This window comes from Amphibalanus amphitrite, unplaced genomic scaffold, assembly GCF_019059575.1.
Source record: "Amphibalanus amphitrite isolate SeventyFive unplaced genomic scaffold, NRLGWU_Aamphi_draft 000052F_arrow, whole genome shotgun sequence".
NCBI classification, from domain to species: domain Eukaryota; kingdom Metazoa; phylum Arthropoda; class Thecostraca; order Balanomorpha; family Balanidae; genus Amphibalanus; species Amphibalanus amphitrite.
In genome coordinates, this window is record NW_024881548.1 from 304,814 (window position 1) to 328,448 (window position 23,635).

The window sequence follows — 23,635 nt, forward strand, 5'->3', positions numbered from 1 at the left end:
TAGAATTTACATTGTATTATGTCTTGAAAATAAAACAGTAGCAAAATGTGAAAAATCAACACACATTAATATAAGTACACTCGGTTCAAACCGTGTAGTAGATGCTCCAAAATACATTCGACATCAGTAATAAAATATATGCAAGGTTTAACATGGCATGCCTCAAACCCTGCTGTCCAACTGAGCAAGATCTTTTACACCGAAAAGCAAGTTTGTACAACCAAACCTCTCACAACGCACATACCAAGGGCGTTGGTGGCCTCATAGGTTGAAAATGGGATGAAGTTATCATTTATCTAAGTAAGTCACAATGGGTGTTATGTACAAGGTGAGACTCTACGACCAACATCGGTATTGCATTATTATGTAATTTAACATCCTCGGTATAAATATAGATATTTGTTCGATAAATTGTTTTAGAATAGCCATGGAATGTGCATTAATGGCCGCTAGATATAAGTTATAACTACATATAAATATAGTGGAGTATTATGTGGGTCGACATCTCGACACTCAATGGTTAACGATAAATTATTATCAGGTACTAGTTGGGGCCTACAGCGCCTCAACAGCTACACAAGCGTATTACTCGTTGATCATGTGGAAGGGTGACTGGCCACCAACGCCCGCTAACATTCAGTAGACTTTCACATCGACTCTAGCTGTCGGGGAGTATGTACAGGAGCGGCGCGGCCGCGGCCGGGGGGCTGTCCGGTGAGCAGTGAGCGCCGAGCGGTCGGTCGGTGGCCGCGCTGGATCGTGTCGACGCGTCCCCTCGCCGCGGTCGATACGACCCCGCCACCCTGCCCTGTCGGCCGCGACGGCACGGGTGCGGCCCCAGCCGACTCACGGACAGCCCCCCGGACACACGGCCCGCAGACAGACAGACAAGTCACGGCCCGAGGACCGCAGAGGAGAGAGAGGACGCTCACTACCGCACATGCAGAGCTACCGACCTGGCCGCCACGAGACAAACCGCGGTCAGACTGCCACACTTTGATTCCCGGCTGAATTAGACGATATTTGCATATTTTGGGAAGCAATGAAGGCCTAGTTATTGCCGTTTGAGTCCACGGTGGTGCAAAATAACTCCATTGTCGTGCTTTAGGCGTCAACAATGTAAAAAAGTACAAAAGGCGAAGTTACTGGGAGGACCCACGCCACGAACACAGGGCACTGCGTACTATCGTTACTCTAAGATACAAACTCCAATCGTAATGCCACTCTGGACACCTAAACGGACAACACAAAGGTATGCCACACCAATTTTGGAAGACTAAATCTTTCACTGGCAACCAAGCTCGTGTGGAGCAATTATCACAAAAATAAACATCTACATTTCTACACTGACTCACATCCCTGTATGAAAATAATCTCGCCCTTACTCACGACATACGCAACATATACTAGTTTTGTAGGAAAATAAAATAGTTTGTGCTCTACAATACGCACTGGGGCCGCCGTGCCGGCGGCGCGGCGCGGCTCTCGCCGTCCCCGGCACCCCTCCCCCACCTCCGCCCCACGGCGGCGGCGGCGGCGGCGGCGATATGTGGGCCCATCGGGAGCGACGCGACGGCACCGCGGGCCGACCGGCCGCGATCGATGGAAGGGGAGAACGCTGGCCGCCCGCCAGCCGGCCAAGACAGAAATATCGACGCGCCAGACGCCAGCGCGCCCGGCCCCGACGGCAGGGAGGCGCGTGCCGCTGCGTCGCGCCGAGCCGGGGAGGCGCCAGCGGCGGCGGCAGGGGCTGAGGCCACGGTGGTCGATTAACGGGGCGCAGGTCAAGGAGTATTCTACAAACCAGAGTCAAAAGTAAAACTTGTCAGTCCGCCGGACTTCGGTCCGACGTCTTTGTGCGTGGCTCTCGTCGAGCGATCAAACTGCGACGATCTTTGCCGCTAGTGACCCGCGCAGCCGTCTGACCCGAGTCAGGTCAGTCGGTCGGCCGGTCGGCCCAGCGAGCCGGCAGGGTCACTCAGAGCAGCCAGAGAGGCTGGTCGGGCTGGTGCGTTTGGAGCCGATCGGACCGAAGGCGGCGCCGTCGAGCGGCGGAGGCGGGGTGGCCGTCTCCACACCCGAGTCAGAGTTGAGCGTCTCCGAGGATCCCTTGGAGGAGGCGCGGCGCGCCGGCGGCAGCGGCCCGCCCTCCCAGCCCAGCGTCGGCGGCAGGCCGAACAGGAGACCGCCCAGCGCGCGCGGAGCCGCCGCGTCGTCCGAGCGGCGCCGGTCGCCCGGAGCGTCCGCGGGGTCGGCTGCTGGCAGGCTGGCCGTCCGGCCTCGGGCGTCCACGGCCCAGTTCGCCGCCGCCGCCGAGTCAGGCAACGAGAGGCCGCGCAGCGAGGCGCTCAGGCCCGCCAGCGGGTCGGCCGGGCCCGAGAACGGCGGTGGCGGCTGCTTGGGCGGGGGCGGAGGTCCCGGCGGCGGCACGCCGGTCCACGTTCCGCCCAGATTGGCGTCGCCCATGGCTCCGAAGAGCGGCGTCGGCTCGGTGGCCGCCGGCGGTCGGTATGTGGTCGGCTCGCTCATTCCCAGGAAGGAGAGAGCCGACGGGGCGCCGAACGACCCGCCACCACCGCTGCCGCCGCCAGACGCCGCCGTCTCGCTGCGGAACTTGTCGACGCGGCTGCTGATGTGCGCCGTGATGGCCTCCCGCGCAGTCTCCACGTCACACGGCTGCCCGACCACCTCGAAGATGGGCCGGTGGCGGCGCGACGGCGTCGTGATGTACGTGTTGGTGTCCTGCTGGATGCGTTTGATGGTGGCGCCCTTCTGACCCACCACCAGGCCCACAAACTCGTACGGCACCTCCACGGAGACGGTGACATCGCCCTCGCGTTTGGGCGGTCCGAGGGCGGGCGCTGGACCGGCCGGGTTCTGGCGGCGCGCCTCGCGCAGCTGGCTGAAGTGTTCGGCCGCCGCCAGGATCTTCTGCTTGGCGAACGCCACGTCCTCCTTCCGACCTGCGGCAGAGAGAGGGAGGGAGAGAGTGGTCAGAGACGGGGAGAGAGTGGTCAGACACTGAGGGAGAGGGCAGTCAGAGACGGAGGGAGAGAGCGGTTAGAGGGATGGAGCGGCGATAAAAGACGGAGCTCCGATCTGGGGAGAGAAATGGGAGCGAGGGGACGGAGCTGCAGCCATGACCCGAGATCCTCCCCCCCCCTCCCGTCGGTGGGGCGAGACGGGGCTCCATTCCTCTGATGGTGATGGCAGTCGCGGGGTGGGGGGTGGGGGGTGGGAGGGGGAGAGAAATGGGCCGTCGCCGCCAGGCCGTCCCATCATCCAGCGGCCTCGGCTCGCAGTCATCGCCACCGACGAACACGTCATGGCGTCACCGCCGAGATAGAGCCGACGGATGACGTCAGCGACGGATGACGGAGGTGCGAGGCCCGCTGACGCCCCCCCCCCATCCCCTCCTGGACGGGGTCAAAGAGGACGGGCGTTAGTGGCGCAGCGTGCCGCCCTACGTTCCAGACATCGATCGATGTCGGCGTCTCGGCCGAACTCTCCCACCGACCGACGGCAGAGTACGAACTTTCGAGACAAACGGCGAGGTAATAAACTTAATCTGTTGGTGACAAACAGAGCTCTCCGATTGCTCCAGCGGAGTTCAGCCAGCGGGCTGCCGGGGTACCTCGGGGCGTCAGGAGCGCGACAAAACGCTATTTGTGAGCCCCCCGGGTTCAATAATGCCTTATCGTCTAAGTGAATTTCTTGTGCTTGGTAGAGGCCAAACAACGCTTTATCATTTTTTTTTAACTGCCATGTGTTTGGGCGAAAGGCCAATGGAGAAAATTAACTTCGCGATCTTGGATATTGGCTATTCTTGTAGTTAAATTATTGATATCCCGGGCGCCCATGGTTATTTGTAATTCTGAATGACAGCATTAGGTACTATTTTCCAAAACATTCAACCGCGAGATGAAAAAGATGGGCATGATAAAAAACGAAAGATCGACACTTCTGAATTGGCAGGTTTTTGCAGGACATCGAACCCAAACAGTCATCGGGCGCAATCCCTTTAATTTCTGAACTATATATGTACTTCTACTTCAATTTCAGTGTAGCGACTAGCGAGCCTCGTATAAACCCGCCCGCATGTCACATGATTCGCCCGTTCAAGGCCCGCAGCACCAGGTCGGTGCCCGGTGCCCGGGTGGATCAACTGCCAGAGACGGAGTTACAAAGGAAGACAGACTCTCCCGGGCCCCGGCATACAGCTCCCGACCCGGCCACGAGCTGAGCTATCCGAGCCAGCAGCTCCCCTGGGTGGCGACCGCACGACACACGGCTTATTCTAACCTCCTATACAGCAGCGCCAAATGTTTGCCAGTTGTTCAGCCGCGGACATACCAGGTCGCTAGATACATACCGCCCAGAATTTAGATAGTACGTGTAATGAGAAAATCGCAGCGGAGCCAGAAATCAACTACTACATCGCTACTTTGAAGATGTGAGAAGAATATTATTCACCCTCTCCGGCCGCGGGCCGGGGGGCGAGTGTCACTTCCCCTTGACGCTTTTTTCGCGATTGCCCAAAACGCGCTCGCCATAGAGAGCTGAAAGTTAGCAGACGTGACCTTTAATTTAAGCCGGATCTTGTGACATTAACCCACATGTTAAGGTCAGGTCAGGTCACTAACCTATGACGTCATAAGTGAACCTCCGCAATGTCCTAAAATGTCGCGACTTTACAATGCCCCCAGTGACAGGGACTCTTTCGCAGAGATGTGAAACTTAGGTACAACCAGACTACCAAACTTGGTGACCTTTCGGATCCTCGCCCCTCACAACTTGTATGCCTTGGATCTTTATTACGATCACCTGAGATCAGGTCGGTCACGTCACCTCACCATGAGCTAGCGAATCGGGAAAGCCACCAACGGACTTAGATAGATCTGCTGAATCGAATGCTACGCAGCATGGCTTCCTCAATCCAACTTTGTGACCTGAGAAGCTGTTACCCGACTTTGATCTGAAATCAACACCATAAGTAAAACAAAAAATCATTCGACACGCCCGACCATGACGAACACGGTGGCGCTAAAAATCGCGCATATGACTCCATTTTTGGCTAAGCTTTTCACCAAATACCGAACTCATATTTACCTTAGAGCAGATGACCAGACCTCAGAAGTGACCGGTTCGTCTGAGACCTTATTAAACTCGAAAATCAGTCGTTGCATCCCCTAACGGTGCTACTCGATTTTTCCGCGACACAGTAGCTCAATTTGGGGGAAAAACGGCGAAGAAGGTTCCGCTCATGCCTCTCGGCCCCTACCGGTATGAATAAAACCGATAGGAAGGTCCGGTTAGGGGGTTGAATATCATTGAAAGTAACCAGACTGACCCAGCATGTGATAAAAATGAATATTGATTAGAAATGTACAGGAGCTGACGTTTCGCGGTTAAAACTGCAGCACTTTGCGCAGATAAAAAAAGCACATCAACCCATTACGAATAAACGTCTAACGTTTATGTGTTTATTAGACGAAGCACTAAGCAGCTTTGTCCGCTGGATTCCTTACATCCAGGCCAATTCGATGTTCTTCGGGAGGAAATCCCCAGTGTGAGCTATTCTGGGACGCTGCCAATCGGATTGCTGAGCAAATTGGCGGACCTGTATCCCAGTCTATTCGATCAGGCTGCCTCATGTCGTCACCGTGTCCCTTATGCAATATGCATAGCACAGAACATCAGCAACGGGCCGGACATTCAATCAGAATGGTGCGCTTCCTTGAGTTGCAACAATGGACGATTGGCCGACTAGTCGTCCTAAAAATAACATACCCGTGCAAATATCCGGGTACACCTTAGCATGTGACTAGTAAAAGTCATTTATTATCTCCGCTGATGACCATTTTCCTAATGGTTACGATTGTAATGGAAGTTTGGGGAATCTGTTCAGAGACCGTTCGTCTTTTCTACACTATTTGTTACGCACGATCTCAGATTAATTGAAAGTTAAGTTCCCAACATCCGTGCCTTTAAAATAAGTAGCGTATGAATGCCTACTGGATAACTCAGCTCACGAGTCACGATATAAAGTCATCCCTGCCATCGCTATAAATGTCGAGCATTGGAATAGTGAATACGTATTTGATTATGTTCTAAATAGTGTTTTCAACCATTGCTTAAACATTTCCAAATTTATTGCATTGAACCAAACGAAAAAATAATTATCCTATAGGTTCTATTGTCTACAATCCTAAAAAAAACGATTAAGCTTAAAGGAAAAGGGCCACCTTTAACATGGGGATTGAAACTGAGATAGCCATCTTGTAGCCATATTGTAGCCCGTGTCCGAAAACCCATCTGTCTGCCTCCTTACGGCCGATTTCGGCCTCCATTCGTAGTTATCGGCAATTTTAAAAGAAAATACGCCAGGAATGCGTCCTTATCCCAGGAATGCGTTCTTATCCGACAATACAGCCACCCGCGGCGAGGCTTTGGTTTTTTACCAATCAGCTTCAACCAGCTCAGCTTTAACCAATCAGCTTATCTGACACAATCCGACGAGTCTGTCTTCTGAACGCTGATTGGCTTGAGTGTGACGTCATCGCTATGCCATCATACAGTAGGTGCCGTAGAGAGTATCAACATTCAACATAGTACCAATATGTTAAATAGTTTTAAATACTTTTTCGCGAATTGTGCACTTCTGGCACCAGTTTTAAAAAGAAAATGAAAAATAATAATGTCAAAATGAAGAACAACGATATCTTCATATTTCACGAAGGTGGCCCTTTTCCTTTAACCCGCGCCCTGGTGGGGGGAGGGGGGCTATTTTTTGCAACCCCTCTCGTATCTCCGAAACTACTGGATGGATGTGCGAATCTCGAACGGCGTTCGATAGCACTGTTAAAACTGTCGAGACAAGATTAATTTCATTGACCTCGGGGTCACCGATGACATTACAGGACAGGTCAAAGCTAAAATTGTTCACCGTTCGCGGGTCTTCTAAGGAATGCGTTGAATCCAGACATGTGCTTAGATCCGGAAAAATGGATCTGAGATCCGATCCCATGGATCCCGATCCGAGATCCATTCAGATCATAGATCCAACCCCTCAATTTTGTCGAGAGATCTACTGGGATCATAGATCTGACCCTTCAATTTGTCGCTAGATCCACTCGGATCATAGATCTGGCTCCCCAATTTTGTCGTGAGATCCATTGGGATCATAGCTCATAGGTGCTCAAAATGTTAACAACTTTCTTTCATAAGAAGTTATGAATACCAAAGTATGGTTAGAAACAAACAATCTTATACAAAGGCCATATTAGTAAAGGCATCCAGTTACATTATACAGAATACAAAATAAAGGAGGCTCATGACGGTCACAACTTGAGAAAATTGAGTGACATGAAGATTGTTCACAGTTCACATACCAACAGAAAAGTTTGCATTAACCCGCGCACCGACGGGGGGGGCGGATATCCGCCCCCCCTGAGGTTTTTCGCGAATAGCGGGAAAACCGCGGCGCGTAGCGCCGCGAAATTTTGTATGACTATTCCCTTATCAATTTTACACATGGTGTGCAAGTTTGAACCTCCTACCTTTCAAGGTCAGGTCACCAGGTCACTTTGAATGACCCAACCTCAAGTCACTTTTTTGCAACTTTGTCACCGTGCCAGAGCTACAGTAGATGTCGGAGGCCTTTGAAAGTCGCAGGATGTTATTAGGTCATTAGTAGCTACAATTTGTATATCTCGGAATTTTGATATCGGTGACCTAAGGTCAGGTCAATTTCGCGACCTCCCCATTATAAGTCAATGGGGGAAAAATCAACTCCCTGTTTTTACCACTAAAACGGGTCGGAATGGCCCCATATACCATACATGACTTCATATACGATCAACCTTCACTACCTTGAGGTCTGTTTTGCTGTTGGGCAGCTGTGAGGTCATGTGACGTCATCAAAGGTCACCAAAGGTTTTTGGCCAATAACTCCGTACAGGAACAAGATACAGACGCGTGGATGGTCTCATTGTGTTCAGCTCGTCAAGACGCATCGAATGATATCCATGATGACCTCGAGGTCACGTGACCTGAGGTCAACCTTTGACCTTGACCTTTCGAGGTCAACATATATATCATTCGATGCGGATTGACGAGAGGATCACGATGATGCCCTTAGTTTGTTCCTATCATGACTAATTCGAAAGTTATTCGAGAAAAACTCTCTCCATATTTAGCGCCGCCATTTTGACTTTTTCGACCCCTGTGACGTCATCTTTGACCTGACCTGAAAATGACCTTAGTAAAAATTGTAGATCTTGACCGTGCGTATCCGATGCCGTTTACCGCTTGTCGCTATCTTGCTTCGTTCTCGAGATCTCAGGGGGGGCGGTCATCCGCCCCCCCCCCCCCCCCGTCGGTACTAAGTTGGCGCAGACCCCCGTCGGTGCGCGGGTTAACAATTAAAGGTAGTGTGCCACCTTTGAAAGATTTCCCATTTTATTTTTCCTAGGATAAGAAGCTTCTGTTTTTACCTAATATCGCAAAAAAATAAAAAATGGTCCTGGAATAGTGTCTTTTTCGCCTAAAAGTTTTTCGGTTTTTAGATGTGTATAACAACTGTAGTGGGCTCACCTGCAAACAGGCGTCGGGCAACAATCGCGAATGCGGCGCACTTGTGACAATAAGCAAAGGTCATTATAGTGTTACGACCATACGACGTACGGGAATGAGTTATCAGCTGTCTAATCGTAGACAACACAATGTCGAGCCTTAAACTGTAAGCCCGTATTGGTATTGTTTCTTTTATTTGGCTGTCGAACATTATTTATGGTTTGAAATATGATTTTATGTAAAATAATTGATATGAAAAAGCCGTCTCTTAAGTTATGACCCCATTTCACCACACGCAAGTGGCAGAAATGACAATGATCAGCTGACGCATTTTTCTTGGCCGAAGTCAGAGCGCGCGGCCCGACGCACCACGCGTATTTGGAAATTCCGACCTCGACGAGCATCAGAAGCCACCTAACAGGCGTGTTCGAAACCGCAGGAGATGATGATGAACGGGTTTATCGAAACTTGATTGGATGAGCATATCGGTAATAGCGATTTCAGTGTGTGCATTTATTGTTCATAGTGGTGTGAAATGTGGTTGGGGTACGACCGACAACCCGTCGGGGCGAATTTCGCACTGGGGTACTCAAAATTTGAAGAATTTAAGACGTTTCCATGAGTTTTGAAGGTATGGATAAGTTCTAAAAATCCGGTTCTCCTTATCTGGGCCATTAACTCCATACGGTCCAAGAAAGCTGGCACACTACCTTTAACATAGAGGTAAGTCAAAGTAATGACTAATGAACAATGCATAACTAGGTACCTACCACATCACAATTCATGTTAGAATCTACATAATGATATTGATAAGACAAGCTTGCATTAGACAACCATGAGGCTTTCCAGTTTCCAGCTACCACAATTGATTGATAAACAATAAAAGATGATACTAACACATGTGGCTTGGTTAGGTAAAGGTATTTCAATCTACCTATTGAAAGAAAAATTTGATAAAATAAACTGAGATATAAACAAAAGCATAAAAATATTCAACAGCCTGCGGAAGCGATGGGAAGCGAAATACCAATTTGAATTGTAATGGCCTTGGATATTTACCGTAAAATGATAATTCAGTATCTAAATAGAACTCGTGACGTCATTTCAAATAACAAATGAGCTAGGCGTTCTACCTTCAAGTTTAAAGGGACCCTCCCACCTTCAAAAAAGTTAATGAATTGGCATGAAAGTGATGTCGCTCGGTTCAGAAAGAGCAAAAATGAATATCTACCAAATTTCATCGAAAAATATTCACCGGTTTTCAAGATATTAGACTTTTACTTTTGTTTACTTTTTGGGATCTCCGCTGTTCCTAGCGACTTTATTTGAAAGTGTGGCATTTGTTGCGCGCAAAGCAGCATATACCACCGCATGCTGCCAAACGTTTTAGTAAAAGATTTAAAAATCGTTAGATCTCCGCTGACGTCACAAATTCTAAGGGGGCATACCAATGCATTAGCCCCTTAGAATCCGAAAACTGCAAGTTTGAAATTCCATATCTCCGAATTAAAGCATTTATCGATGTTGTGAATGCCCAAACCGGTATTTTCAGGCCATGGCCACCAATTTGGCTATCTCAACTCAAAACTAATGTTAAGGTGGGAGGGTCCCTTTAATGAAAATGAATAAAAAATCAAACTGGAAATTCAAAAGTCTGGATTTTTTTAAGAATGTTCATTTTTTCTGCCTCACATAATTTTACGATACAATTGTTTGTGAATATCATCTTTGTAGCGTTGAATTTAATGACGTAAACGTAAGCTGAAACGGTATTTCATGGCCCTGAGCGGTGTGCGCCTTGCATCTTTATTTTGTTCACTTTTTAAAAGAATATTAATATCTTACGTCATTAGTTTAAAGGGCCTATTACGGGGAATCTTTTGGAATCATTACGGTTTTGGTCAAATTAAGATTTTTCATTGGTCAAACGATAATGACGTCATACAACCATATTACCAAAACGTGAGCTGTGAATTTCGTTTGTCTTTTTTTTTGGGAGGCTCTCTCATAACAAAAGCACAGCATGGTACCACACGTGGCACGATGCCAAAAGTAGGTAATTTGGGTAATCTGAAGAAGTTGGTGCCATTTTTGAACTTGTAATTTTATTAGGAAAGTATTAGAGGTTGGTTGCTAATCTTACTAAATCGAAATTGTGTTGCACATACTAATAGCTCATACGAACATTCTGGATTGGGATTTCATACCTGGCAGAAGTGGATTGCTGGATTATTTTTAACAAAACTGACCTATTTGGCTTCCAGGTTTGATTTCCTAACATCTATCCATAGGCAGCGGAACAGGGGGGGGGGGGGGTGGCACCAGGGTACAGTGCCCCCATAGATTTTGGCATTTTAACATTAGCCCTACTGGCGTTGCATGGAAAGAATGGGACCAAAATGAAAATCTGCAGTGCCCTGCTGCCACTGCATCTGTCTGTACTGTTTGTTCATTGAATTAAAGTGGCTGTAGCTTGTTGATAAGATTGTCATCAGTGCTGTCATGAAAAAGTTACAATTGGTCACAAAAAGTAGCAATATGCATGTTCTTGGTTTATTTTAAATGTAGTACACATGTTGTTTATTTAAATTCAAATTTAATGATGATACCTAATGATTACAAGTGGTCTTAAGTCCAATAACCATGTCCACAAGTGATAATTCTCAATTGTATTGCACTGTAAGGTGTACAATTATGTAGGATAAGGGTTTCATTGGCTACATGTTGTCGTGAGATCCATACAGATCATAGGTCCTCCACAAATTTTTGCCCGCTGGATCCACAGAAATCATAGATCCAACCCCTAAATTTTGTCGAGAGATCCATTCGGATCATAGATCCAACCCCTGAATTTTGTCGAGAGATCCACTCGGAGCATAGATCCAACCCCTCTATTTTGTCGAGAGATCCAGTGAGATCATAGATCCAGCTCTCAGATCCAAGCACATGTCTGGTTGAATCATCGAGTAAAACACATTTTATCGAAAACCATCGATAGGGCGTCGGTGGCCTAATACATATGTTGCTAAAAGAGGTCACTGTTACCAGGTCAGGTCAAAGGGGTCAGGTCACCAAGGGTCCACACATGAACCCAACTTTACTAGGGTCGTGCGATGCATGTTTTATGGCCAATTTTTCATTTCCAACTCAATGGTGTTGGTTAGACGACCATTGGTTTGACGGTTTGACGATTAGACGGCATCCGATAGCTCTTGTAACGCACCTTCTGGAAAAGGCTCTTAGATTTGGCCTAAGATCAACGGGTTAGCCTGTCTCTCTAGGAGGACAAAAACTCTAAAAATAGCCGTTTTTACATGAGATGTTTTCCGGTGATAACTTTTGACTCGAGAACGGTACGACATTTATTATGAAAGCATCGTGTTCTTCTCGTCGAGACACGTGGAATTAACAATAATATGACCATTAAAGGTCATTTTGAAAATTCAACCTTAGGTCAATGTCACGACCAGACCGGAAAAGGTCATGCTGCATATCATTATCAGTCGATCCGTCTCGTCGACCTGAACGCATCTAAGGTGTTTCTATCGCTCTAGCATGTCTCTATCAAGAGGTACTGCCAAAATACTTCTGGGGACCTTCCATGACCTGAGATGACGTCAGGGACATAAGGAAGGTCGCGGGTGGTGTCAATTTTACCTGTATCACGATTCACGATGTTTGAATGTTTAGAATGAGGTTTGTCCAAAAAAGGCGCCTTTCAATTTTCTCCCATCGACCTATGCCTAATGGAGAGATAGCAAAACTGCAAAGGTCAGGTTCTCCGGCCCTAACCCCCGGCCCTGCGCGGGTTAAATCATATGCCATGACAACTAACCAGTGAAAGCATGACGATCCAGGCGCCAAAACTGACCTTTGGCGCTGCACATTGACTAAAATAATTAATAATATGATAAGACTCGATACAACGCTACCCAAGTCATCGCGCTGACGTGAGGATTCACGACATGTGACCGATGAGCAGCAAACAACTGATTGAAAAATTGTTCAAACCTGAACAGATAGGTAATGAACCCGCATATATGATTGAGCTTTTTGTGACTTACCTACGTCTACATTATAGCGACCCCGAGTGCACACTGCTCAAGACTGACCGGTAATGACCTATAGGGCAGGGTCATGCTGACTTACCTGTGATTACGAACACCGGCTCTTCGTCTCGTTTCGGCGTTTTGATGTAGGTGTTCGTTTCGGCACGAATGTTCTTGATCTTCCCACCTGCGACGAGAGAAAGGTTGTAAAAACATAACCAGCGTGAGTAAAGCTCCCACGAGTGGCTATCACAGCAGCACAAACCTGAAATAGCAAACGGCATCGTCCGCTGCGATAACACATCGTCGATAATAGTTGTGTAAGAGACGTGAAGTAATCTAGGATGAGCCGAAGGATTGGTAACGGATTAGAATGGATAGGTAATGGCATTTGAATGCACTGTAGGGACGAGCAAATACCTGAGTTGTACCCACATTTAGTAAAACTGGACGATTCAATGTGCCAGTTGGTATCGAAAAATGCGCAGTATTTTCCCATGTCAAAAAATATCACCCAAAAATAGAAACGGATGCGAGACGCATTATACACTGAACATTTGCCACCCAAAGCAAGAAATTCAGGGTCCCGTGAGACGTGACAATGACGAAACCACTTTGTTGGAGGCTGTTTTACCTAGCGTCCGCTCGGCTCTTCCCCGTCGGAAAAATGGGCTAATGCTCGACATTTCATAACAAACGGCTGCACCAACCCCGTGCTAACACCATCTCCAAAACCAGGGTGTGCAAAAAAGTGGAGTCTGAGGTACGTTAGTGGTCGATTCGTGCTAAAATGAATGCGAGGTAGCTGCCAAGGCCCGTTCGATAATTGGTGACAAACGTAACACTCGCCGTAATTCGATCGTCGATTGGCGACAGGCTACACGCTTAGCTACTGAAAAGGGTCAGCATTGCACACGAATGGCGCTATCTTAGACCACGCTACATCGACGTGTCAACAGGGTACATATTAGAGTTGCAAAATTTCCCTACCGCACTACCGGCATGCCGGTAATTTTTCACTACCGCAGGTTTATTCGTGGTATCTGGCATGTCTTGCCGGTAGCATGCCGGTATTTTTGATTTTGTGCAAAAAAAAATATCAGCAAATGATTCAAACTTTGGACACTAAGAGGCTCTCAAATTGTAGTAACAGCAATATTAGCCACTGAAAGATACATTTTGTGGGAGAAGTTCCATTGCTAAGTGTAGGCGCACATGGACCTCAGCATTTCACACAATTCACAGGCTTGGTTATAATTAGAATTGTCAAGAATCTATTGTGGTCTATAAAAGGAAGAATACTCATTCATGTTGCAAAAGCATGATAAACTAGTAAGTCTAATGCCTAATGGTAGGTAATACGTATATCACAATAAAATAAAATAAATTTTCATGACAACATTCCCTAGGGGAATAGGCAGAATCACAACACCAAAAAAACACAATGTTTGGAAACTGGCCTTGAGTCCTGAGATCCTGAAATGTGGTCTGAGAAACTCTACAAAGAATTTGACACTGAAAATCCAACTGAAAAGGCAGGTGTTAGGTAGCCCTAAGCCTGACTTTGGTCCCATAATTAAATGAAAATGGATTTGAACTGGCATTTTGTCTTATCTTTACAAGAAAACACATCATGCACGCAAAATTGACATAAAGTGGCGCAAACAATTAGACAACCAAGGATTTACTTTTAAGATTCTCTCTCCCCTAATGAATGGATGTAATCTGATGACGTAATATTTATTCATTTACCTTTTTGGTTGAATAACTGAAGAGAAATAAATTTCTTTGTAGTGAATTACACTACAATGTCGATTTCATTATAATATAATATTGGTTGGATAATTTTTATTAATATAATCATTCACGAGGCAGTGGCTTGCAGTCGTTAAAGGGACCCTCCCACCTTCAAAAAAGTTAATGAATTGGCACGAAAGTGATGTCGCTCGGTTCAGAAAGAGCGAAAACGAATATCTACCAAATTTCATCGAAAAATATTCACCGGTTTTCAAGATATTAGACTTTTACTTTTGTTTACTTTTTGGGATCTCCGCTGTTCCTAGCGACTTTATTTGAAAGTGCGGCATTTGTTGCGCGCAAAGCAGCATAGCATATTTACGTCTGGACAACGAGTTGCGTTGGAGAGGCCGGAAATAGTGGCGATTTCAGGACCGCAATAATGGACCGTCATTGGAATGATTCTTTTTTAAACGTGCACGGTTTTTAGCCGAAATTTAGTTCTTACTACAAAATATTTTGTAATTGGATTTTGGTCGAGAATGAATACCATCAGGGCTTATTTTTTACTGTCATTGTATTTTGTCCAGAAGCATATAGTGCTGTTTTATTGCAGTTTTTGCGCGTTTGTTACAAAATATGAAGCGAACCTGCAAAAAAGTTCCAAGGTAACGTTGATGTATATCGCAAAATATCATATTGACCTCAAGTTCATCCGTTCCTTCCATGATTGACTAGACAGTTTTACACATTTCAATTTTATCTTGGATCAATCAGAGGTGTCCGTGTGATCAGTGCCAACTGCCAGAGGTTAACTTGAAGGGGAGCTATGATAATTGCTCTTGTCCATGTCCCTCCACTCACACTAAGAAGAAGTTATTAAATATTTTGGTTTGTGTATTCCAAGAGGAGAGAGAAGTGGGAACTATTTTATTTGTGGCTTCATGTCGAATTGAAGATGGATCATTAAATTTTCAAGGCGTTGATTAACCAAGCATTTAGTCTTTCTCATACATAAGCAGTGGCTAGGAAGAAAAAGTTAATCATACCTTGTCCTGAAGTTCAGTCATCTTACTTCAACTCAAACTTTGCAGCAAGATCCCCAAGGACAGAGGATATATTGTATACCCATCCTGTAAATCAAAGTATTTTTGTGCCTGCAAAGGCTTAAGTTATTTGTTGTGTGCTCGGAGTGAGGCTATGGGCGTTTTGTTGAATGTTTATGCGGAAATTGAATATACCTAACTGTGACCCTGTGATTGTTTGTATATTTACTACAGTCAAACAGCATATTCAAATAATTTACTCACCTAGCTCATCTCATAGCTGTACCCCGCAGGATTTGTACTTATTGATGTCTCGAGCAGGAACAAAGCATTAAACTAGCTTAGTAATCATTTTCCACATTTTTCTGAGCGTCAAACATGGCATACAGCAGTGCAGAGCAGCTTCAGAGAAGAAACACTTAAAATGCACAGACTCGCACCAGCCACCCAATGAGCCAGTTCCTCATTTGGCTGCTGTTACCCTGGATGTGGTTTGGCAAGGTGAGCTAACTGTTGTCAAGTTGAAGGTTAGCAGGTAAGATTGAGTTAGGGTGAGTACTGAGTACCTAGTACCTGTAACTGGGTGCTAATGCTATGCAGGTCTTGGGTAAGTTGCAAATAAGTGTGATGATTGAGGTTAGGTCAGGTTAGTCAGGTATGAATTGATCAGGTCACATTTTTTATGAACACTTGGCAAATTAGAAAAAAAAACTAGCATGACCTAATCTTAGCTAACCCAACTATACCTACATAACTACTAAACTACTGAGCACCTACCTAAATTGTGCCTACATCTCATACCAAGTCAAAATAAAGTTCCTTTCTGGAAGATTACCCTCAGTCCCTCAGTACTTTTTATCCCAGCCCTGTGAAAACTTAATACTTCTAAGTTCTGAGTCCCTTCTGGCCATCCACAGAAAGAAATGCTGACAGCTTTGCTTGTGTATATTAGACCAATAATCACCATCACGAATGACTATGAACACATGACATGATCACATCATTGCATGGATTTTCACATTGACAATTTTACTTAAATCCTTTTTTCAAGAAATGCAAAGTAATGATGAACATCAAATTAAACATTAAGCTGATTTAGTGATCCAAGCTTTCTTCTCCAGTAGCAATAGAATGATCGCATGTTTCATTTGCCAGACACTGAGTACCTAATGCACATTACCATCTGGATCTGCATAGCAAAGTAAAGCTGCCTGGGTTCGTTCATTCTAGAATTTTTCACTTGATAGTTAGCACTCATTGATCTTGCTGCTGTAAGTTATATTTCAATATGGGGGATAATTTTTTCAGTACCTAAATTTCAGTTATTTTGCACTATCATAAGTTCAGTTTGCACTATCGTCTTTTCGCAGGCAATTCCTGTCAAACACAGGTATATCCGGTCATTCTGCACTATTTTAGTTAGTATAGAGGCGATGCCAGATCTGGCATAATAAATGGGTGTGTCGTAGCTCATTTTGCACTAAATCCGGTATGTGAGCACTATTCATGATTTCACTGCCGAGCACGAGCTACTGCTATGACCACAGTATTCTTGAGCCTTGAGGTATTTATTTTTTATGTTGTACGTAAGTTAGACATCAAAGTATGATTCTCCATTCAGCGTATTACTTCCACGATGAAAACTGAATTGGAGCAAGTTTTGTTGCATAGGTCCTGCCCTCTACGCAATACACCACGCCCGGTGCTGCCCCCTAACGACTAATAGGCATGCTGGGTATATATTAGGTAAATTTGTGGACAAAAATGCGCATCGGTTAGGTTCGTGGGACAAAATCATGTACTGTACGCAAATGTACGGTACACGGTCTGCCCACCGGCTTCATCTGGCTCACGATGCAGCGTGACCACTCATGCTCCTCAGCAAAGTACCACCCCTCGAAATGAGAGCTGGCTAGGCGTTAGGCCGCTGAACGATAAAACGCTGCTGCGAAATGCTACAATCAAGATCCATCTAGTTGATGTGCGTCAATGACAGACACGTCCCTTCCACGACACGTACGGAAGGGACGTCGAGCGCTTCCTACTAAGCATGGGAAAATGCCACCGCACATTATAAGCATTTGCTACTGCAATGCTGTACCTACAGCTGCTACAATCTACATGCCCATAGCGCCGTTAGATAACCTGACAGGATAAAGACAGCAGCACTGGCGGACCAGTACGCTTGGGCGGACGGTAGGACCCAACATCCTCGCGGAAATCGTCATCACTCTCCAATCTCCATGCTAAGAACCTCGCTCAGTTCACTCTTGGACAAGAAAAGGCAGGATGATCGGCACACGCTGAGGCTGTACGTAAATCAATCTATCCAAATTCCTTGCCAAATCCGTCCAAGAAGCGCGCCTTGCGTCCTATCGGTCCTCTCAAAACGCATGCGCCGAAACAGACGCTAATCGACCTGGCAACAAGCAATCTGTAGCTAGTACAGACTAGTATTGTAGTTTATTTCTCCATAATATACTAAAATCTTTCTAGATTTAGTAGGGATGCCTAAACATCTACCAAAAATAGTGCGAAATGACTACCATTAGGTGCCATTCAAACTAAAAGTACTGCGAATTAGACTAAAAGTAGTGCTTAAGTCCCTTAAATAGGTGTTATAACTGGTTAGGTGCTAAATGACCCTGTTATACCTCAAATTAACTGGAGATGCCTAGCTTTGCCGAAAATACCACAAAATGACCGGTTTTTAGTGCTGAGAAAATTACCATCCTTTCAATATTCATACCAATACATCAATACGCGTTCATCAGCCAACATTTACTGGCTTGATACTGCGCGTGCTCTTCAGTATTGATCTCCTGCAATACCTATTATAGCTTGTTTTCGGCCAATAAGCTCTTTTAATTTTACTTTTTTTCTTGCTGATAAGTGAGCCAGATCAACTTGCGTTTATCAACCAACATTTCCTAGCTTCAACCTGATATTACTCAGGACTCAGGACTCTTTAGTCTCCTGTATACTTCAACTTCAACTTGGGATTGTTTTCAGTCAACATGCTTCTTTAATATGATATAATTCAGTCACAAGGGATTCAAAACTTCCAACAAAACGACATACTAGAGTTCGAAAATCACCAGATAAACTTGAAAAATGCCTTGGAACGGAGCAGAACGGAGCCAAGTGGTGCTCCATTTGTTTGTTTACAATAATTGTAGTGCTGATGTATTGTTTTAGGACTCTAGCGGTCGGCTTATAAAAAAATGAAACATTTTTACAAAATCTGTATGGCAATTAATATTTTTCTGAAAGAACTAAAATATTCAAGAGCCAAACACTATGAAATACAGGAATCGGAACGAAAAAGTAACCCAAAAATCCAGCCTAATAACCGGCTCCTAAAACTGCGGCAAAATCAGCACTTTTCCCCGCAACTCGTTGTCCAGACGTAAATATGCAGCAGCATATACCACCGCGTGCTACCAAACGTTTTAGTAAAAGATTTAAAAATCGTTAGATCTCCGCTGACGTCACAAATTCTAAGGGGGCATACCAATGCACTAGCCCTTAGAATCCGAAAACTGCAAGTTTGAAATTCCATATCTCCGAATTAAAGCATTTGTCGATGTTGTGAGTGCCCAAACCGGTATTTGCAGGCCATGGCCACCAATTTGGCTATCTCAACTCAAAACTAATGTTAAGGTGGGAGTGTCCCTTTAAACATTTTTTTTTTTTTGCAGCGTTTTAATCAGCTGGTGAAAAGTCTCTGTTATGGCGCATCTGTTTCGAAATCGATAACCTTGTGTTTGTTCCCGCTTGAGGTTGGAGAGGATGGAAGATATCGTTTTTATACATATTATTTGGTGACTATTCTCAGGACCAGTGAGTTATTAACACATTTTTTACATGATTCGTATCTTATTCACGAACCAGCAAGCCATAGTGGATAGGAAAAAGTATATGTTGATCTCGCTTCCTCAGTAAGGCAGATGGCCGAATCTGTACTTGTTTACCTATGTTTTGACCATCTAGATTTTAAACATTTGGCTGGTGCCTGCAACATTTTAGGAGAATATGGAAAAGTAGAACACCTGTGAAATGTAAATGTGATTACTGCTCACTGTCCAGTCTTCAAAAACACATTTCAGTACTTCAAGTCCTTTTTGTCCTCACCTTTTTGATGAATGTAATAGTTTTTTTTGTAGGCAATACTTCTTTGATTACAGGTGATATTTTAACAGCTTTAGACTGGAATTGAGTTTCAAAATTGTGGGTATTTGTGGGGCCAACTTAGCCAAAATCAGCCTGCTGGTATTGGTGGTTGGACAATGGATGGCTGTTGGGTGGGAGGGGTACTGAAACTGCCAAAATGTGGCACTCTTCCAGGGGTAAGCTAGAATCAAGAATGCAGGTTTTTTAGTATGCCGGTAATTTGGCGGTTTTTTTTGCTTGGGGCGTGGTAGCATGCCGGTATCCCAGAAAATTTTTGTGGGGCGGGGCGGTGCCGGTAGCAGCCTTTGGGGAAAACTTTGCAACTCTAGTACATATCAATAAAGTTTCAGACCCAAAGTCGTTCAAGGTCAGGTCACCAGGTCACGTCATCACTAGGACCTTATCTCATGAAAAGTTATCATGCTCGCTATAGCTAAAGCCTATACGGCTATGCGCCGAATCGCTTTGAACCTTTCAGCGATTGGAGGGTAAAGACATGTATATTTAGTAAAAAAAAAAAAAAAACGTATGTCTCTGACATTTCATATTGGTTACCTAAGGTCAGGTCAATTTCGCGACATCCATAATAAATCAATGGGATATAATTGAACTGCACCTCATTTAAACGAACGTCACACTTACCATTGTCACACATAGGGTGACAGGTGAACACTGAATGACTAATTGGAAAATTGCACCCGTGACCCCTCTCTATCCTATACCCCTGAGGTCGTGGCAGGTATTAGTCTCCAGCAGTTTTTCGACAATAACTTTTGATAGAAACATGCTAAAGCGATGAAATAACATTAGCTATATTCACCTAGACGATGCACTACTGGCATTATTGCTACTGGCAAAGCCTATTTCCAACATCCACGGTGCACGCCTTACTATATAGTTACTGTGAACGTTTTTATGCTGATTAGGAAGATCCCAATGACCAATAGGATCCATCGTCCTCTATCCAAATGACCCGATAATTTACATTCAGCATGATGCAACAAACATGTAAGAGCTCAATCGTAAAAACAAGGTGGGATTAAAACTAAAGCAAAAAACCTGCAATAGGTGCGCAGTCATGCAGTAACTGTTCTATGAAGTGTTAGTGATTATCTATTTTTATAACACATTGCCCATTGCACAATGCGCATAGAAAACTTACGCATACCGTCCATAACCTAGGATTCAATTTGTACCTCAAAGCGAGCTCATCAATCAGAGAAATTGCGGTCACACTACAGTTCACTCGAGTCAGATCAAGGCCGCTGAGCGCTGATCCTTTGATCCACCCCCGACCGCTGCTAACACAGACCGGCCGAGCTATCCGGACTGGGCCGCCAAGTGCCGGGTCGCCGGCCCTCTCCCTCCCCCTTCCCGTCTCTGTCTCTGTCTCTGTCTCACGCACCTCCCCGCGGCGCCCGGAGCCCAGACGGTACTCGCCGTCCGGCGTCCGGCGCCCGCGGTGCGATAGGGTTCAAGGGCAACCCAGTGCGGTGTCTGGGCGGCCGGCCGCGGCCACATGGCGTGAACGTGAGACTGCGCACCACCAGGCGGGGGCGGGGGCGGCGGCCCGCACCTGGCCGGCCGCCCGGGACCCGCTGATCGTCTCCCATTACCGTGATGACTCGGTGGGGATTCGGCGGCATTATAGTCCGGGTCACGCCGCCGGGGACCGGTCAAAGTGGCTGGCCGGGAGGCACCACGGACAGTGACACAGGAACTGCCGGACTGGGCCGGGAGGCGGGAGGGCCGGCTGGCGGACCCGGACGGATATCCCGGCCGTATCAATCCGTATCTGACCGCGACGACCGAGAAACTCTGGACCCCGAGTCGGTCTGCGATAAACGGTCACAGGACCCGACCCAAAATAACACCGATAAGAGAAGAACGACGGGACGTCGGTCTTCCTGTATCCTGTAATGGCCTGTATGAAAACTGAGATACCAATCCGTGCGACCGACCACGATCACCAAGTCAAGTGGGACTATGCCCGCGACTGTACAAAGGTTAAGAAGCATGCCACCACAACATTTAAAACAGCACCAGCCTGTTACAAAGTGGTGGAAATAGCTCATGTCTATTTGGCATCCATACAGCTTGCTTACGGGCTACGGCTCCAACCTCAAGTGTAGGTATACCGAATTAATGAGTTTGCATAAAATAAATAATTATCGCCGAACAAGCTAGTGATCAGGGATTGAGAATAATTTCTACCAATTTTGAAAGAGGAAACAGGGACGGAAACAGAAAATATTAAAATAAGCATTCATCACCCCCTTTACTAACCCTGACCCGCACCCCGTAAGAAGAAAGCGGTAGCCGACAGCCGTTTAGAATGTAGGTATGTGGCCTGGAGGCATTCCGGGTCCCCGATAGTCACGTGGTACGAGGTCACCTCTGAGTGACCACGCTGAGCCTCTCGACTCTCAAGTGGGTTGACGATCGCAACTGAGTTTAAGATTGCGCCGGATACCGTGCTGTTAGTGATAGGAGAAGACGGGAGCGCAGAACAGAAGTGATGTGAGAAGACGTGAACGCAGAAGTCGTTTTTACTCTATAGTTCTTCTGAATGCTTGAGACGAGGTGTTAGTATCACTGATGTTAGTTGTCGGACTTTCGTCCCCGTCTTGAGTTGAGATGTTAGTTTCACAACGTTTCGGCCAGTTACTTCTCCGGCCGTCGTCAGGTGTTCTTTGGCCCTTAGAAGGACCTGGATGTTGGTGGCGTTGCGCCGTACGCGTCATACCGTTCGAAAGCTCCTGTAGTCAGCGGGAATCGAACTCGGGTTTCCCCGGTGATAGTCCACGGTTCTAACCACTCCACTGTCGAGGCAGACAGTGGAGTGGTTACCACTCCACTGTCTGCCTCGACAGTGGAGTGGTTAGAACCGTGGACTATCACCGGGGAAACCCGAGTTCGATTCCCGCTGACTACAGGAGCTTTCGAACGGTATGACGCGTACGGCGCAACGCCACCAACATCCAGGTCCTTCTAAGGGCCAAAGAAAACCTGACGACGGCCGGAGAAGTAACTGGCCGAAACGTTGTGAAACTAACATCTCAACTCAAGACGGGGACGAAAGTCCGACAACTAACATCGTTTTTACTCCTTCCAAAGACTGATACGGCACAGCACAGCGGCACACACAACAGCGACCGACGAACAGACGAGGTCAAACAAAAAATGAATCGTTACTCACCCTTTTTCCCGACGATTTCGGCCACGTGTTCAGAAGAAGGCACCGGTACGCATTCGGTCGTGTTTGCTTTCATACGTGAGCCTTGCGGCTGAACACACTCGGAGTAACAGTCAACGTAAAACTGGTTGCGAATCTCATCCAAGTTGCGACCACAAGGTGCTGTAAATTGTCCAAAGTACTTTGAATCATTCCTCAAATCATAGTCACGTTGAACCTCGCGGACTAAACGGGCCGTTTTCTCTTCAAGCCAAATGCCGGGTCCAGCGCCGTTTCGCTCGTTCGGAGGGAGATGTGAATTTAGCACAACGTAATCTTCGTTGTTTGGAGAAATTTTGCCAAACATAATGTCCTTGATGAAGTTGTCCACACCGCTGCACTGGCTATCTCCGTAGAACGACTCGCACTGCTCCGCCAGCCACCGGACGGCGCGCAGGTAGGACCGATAGTACGGCGAGCACGAATCGACAAGGCCGCAGTCCCGCGAGCTTCCTACAGTATCCCTCGAAAAACCGTTAAAAATGTTGCTCTTGAACTGCTCGTTTTTGGCCAGACTCACAAACCCATCCATAGCCCGGTGACGAACAGTTGAGCACGCCGCGACCACTCACACACAGCACACAGACCGCTCGGCCGCCGTTCCGAGCACCGAGTGGCGGGCGTAAATAAAACGCCGAGCGCCCGCGGCGGCGGCCGGCGGGCCCGGCGCTCATTGGCTGAAACGCCGCCGCTGCCGAGAGACGACCAATCAACGAGCTAACGTGTGAGGCACGTGGTTTTCGGCGCAGGTTTCAGATACCTTATGATGCCGAGAATTGTCCTGAGGTCATCTTGGGTGACCCAAGCTGGGTCATGAATTG

The 23,635-nt window shown here is 46.5% G+C and overlaps 1 protein-coding gene across 1 annotated transcript; it reads right to left on the reverse strand.

Annotated features, from left to right (window-relative positions):
- Positions 1 to 23,595, reverse strand: LOC122377902 (RNA-binding protein MEX3D-like). The gene is made up of 3 exons (XM_043358481.1): positions 22,779 to 23,595; positions 12,724 to 12,810; positions 1 to 2,963 (listed from the first exon to the last, which is right to left on the reverse strand). The coding sequence occupies exons 1-3, from the start codon at positions 23,344 to 23,346 to the stop codon at positions 1,975 to 1,977; spliced, it is 1,644 nt and encodes a 547-aa protein (XP_043214416.1). The 5' UTR covers positions 23,347 to 23,595; the 3' UTR covers positions 1 to 1,974.
- Positions 23,596 to 23,635: the final 40 nt, after the last annotated feature.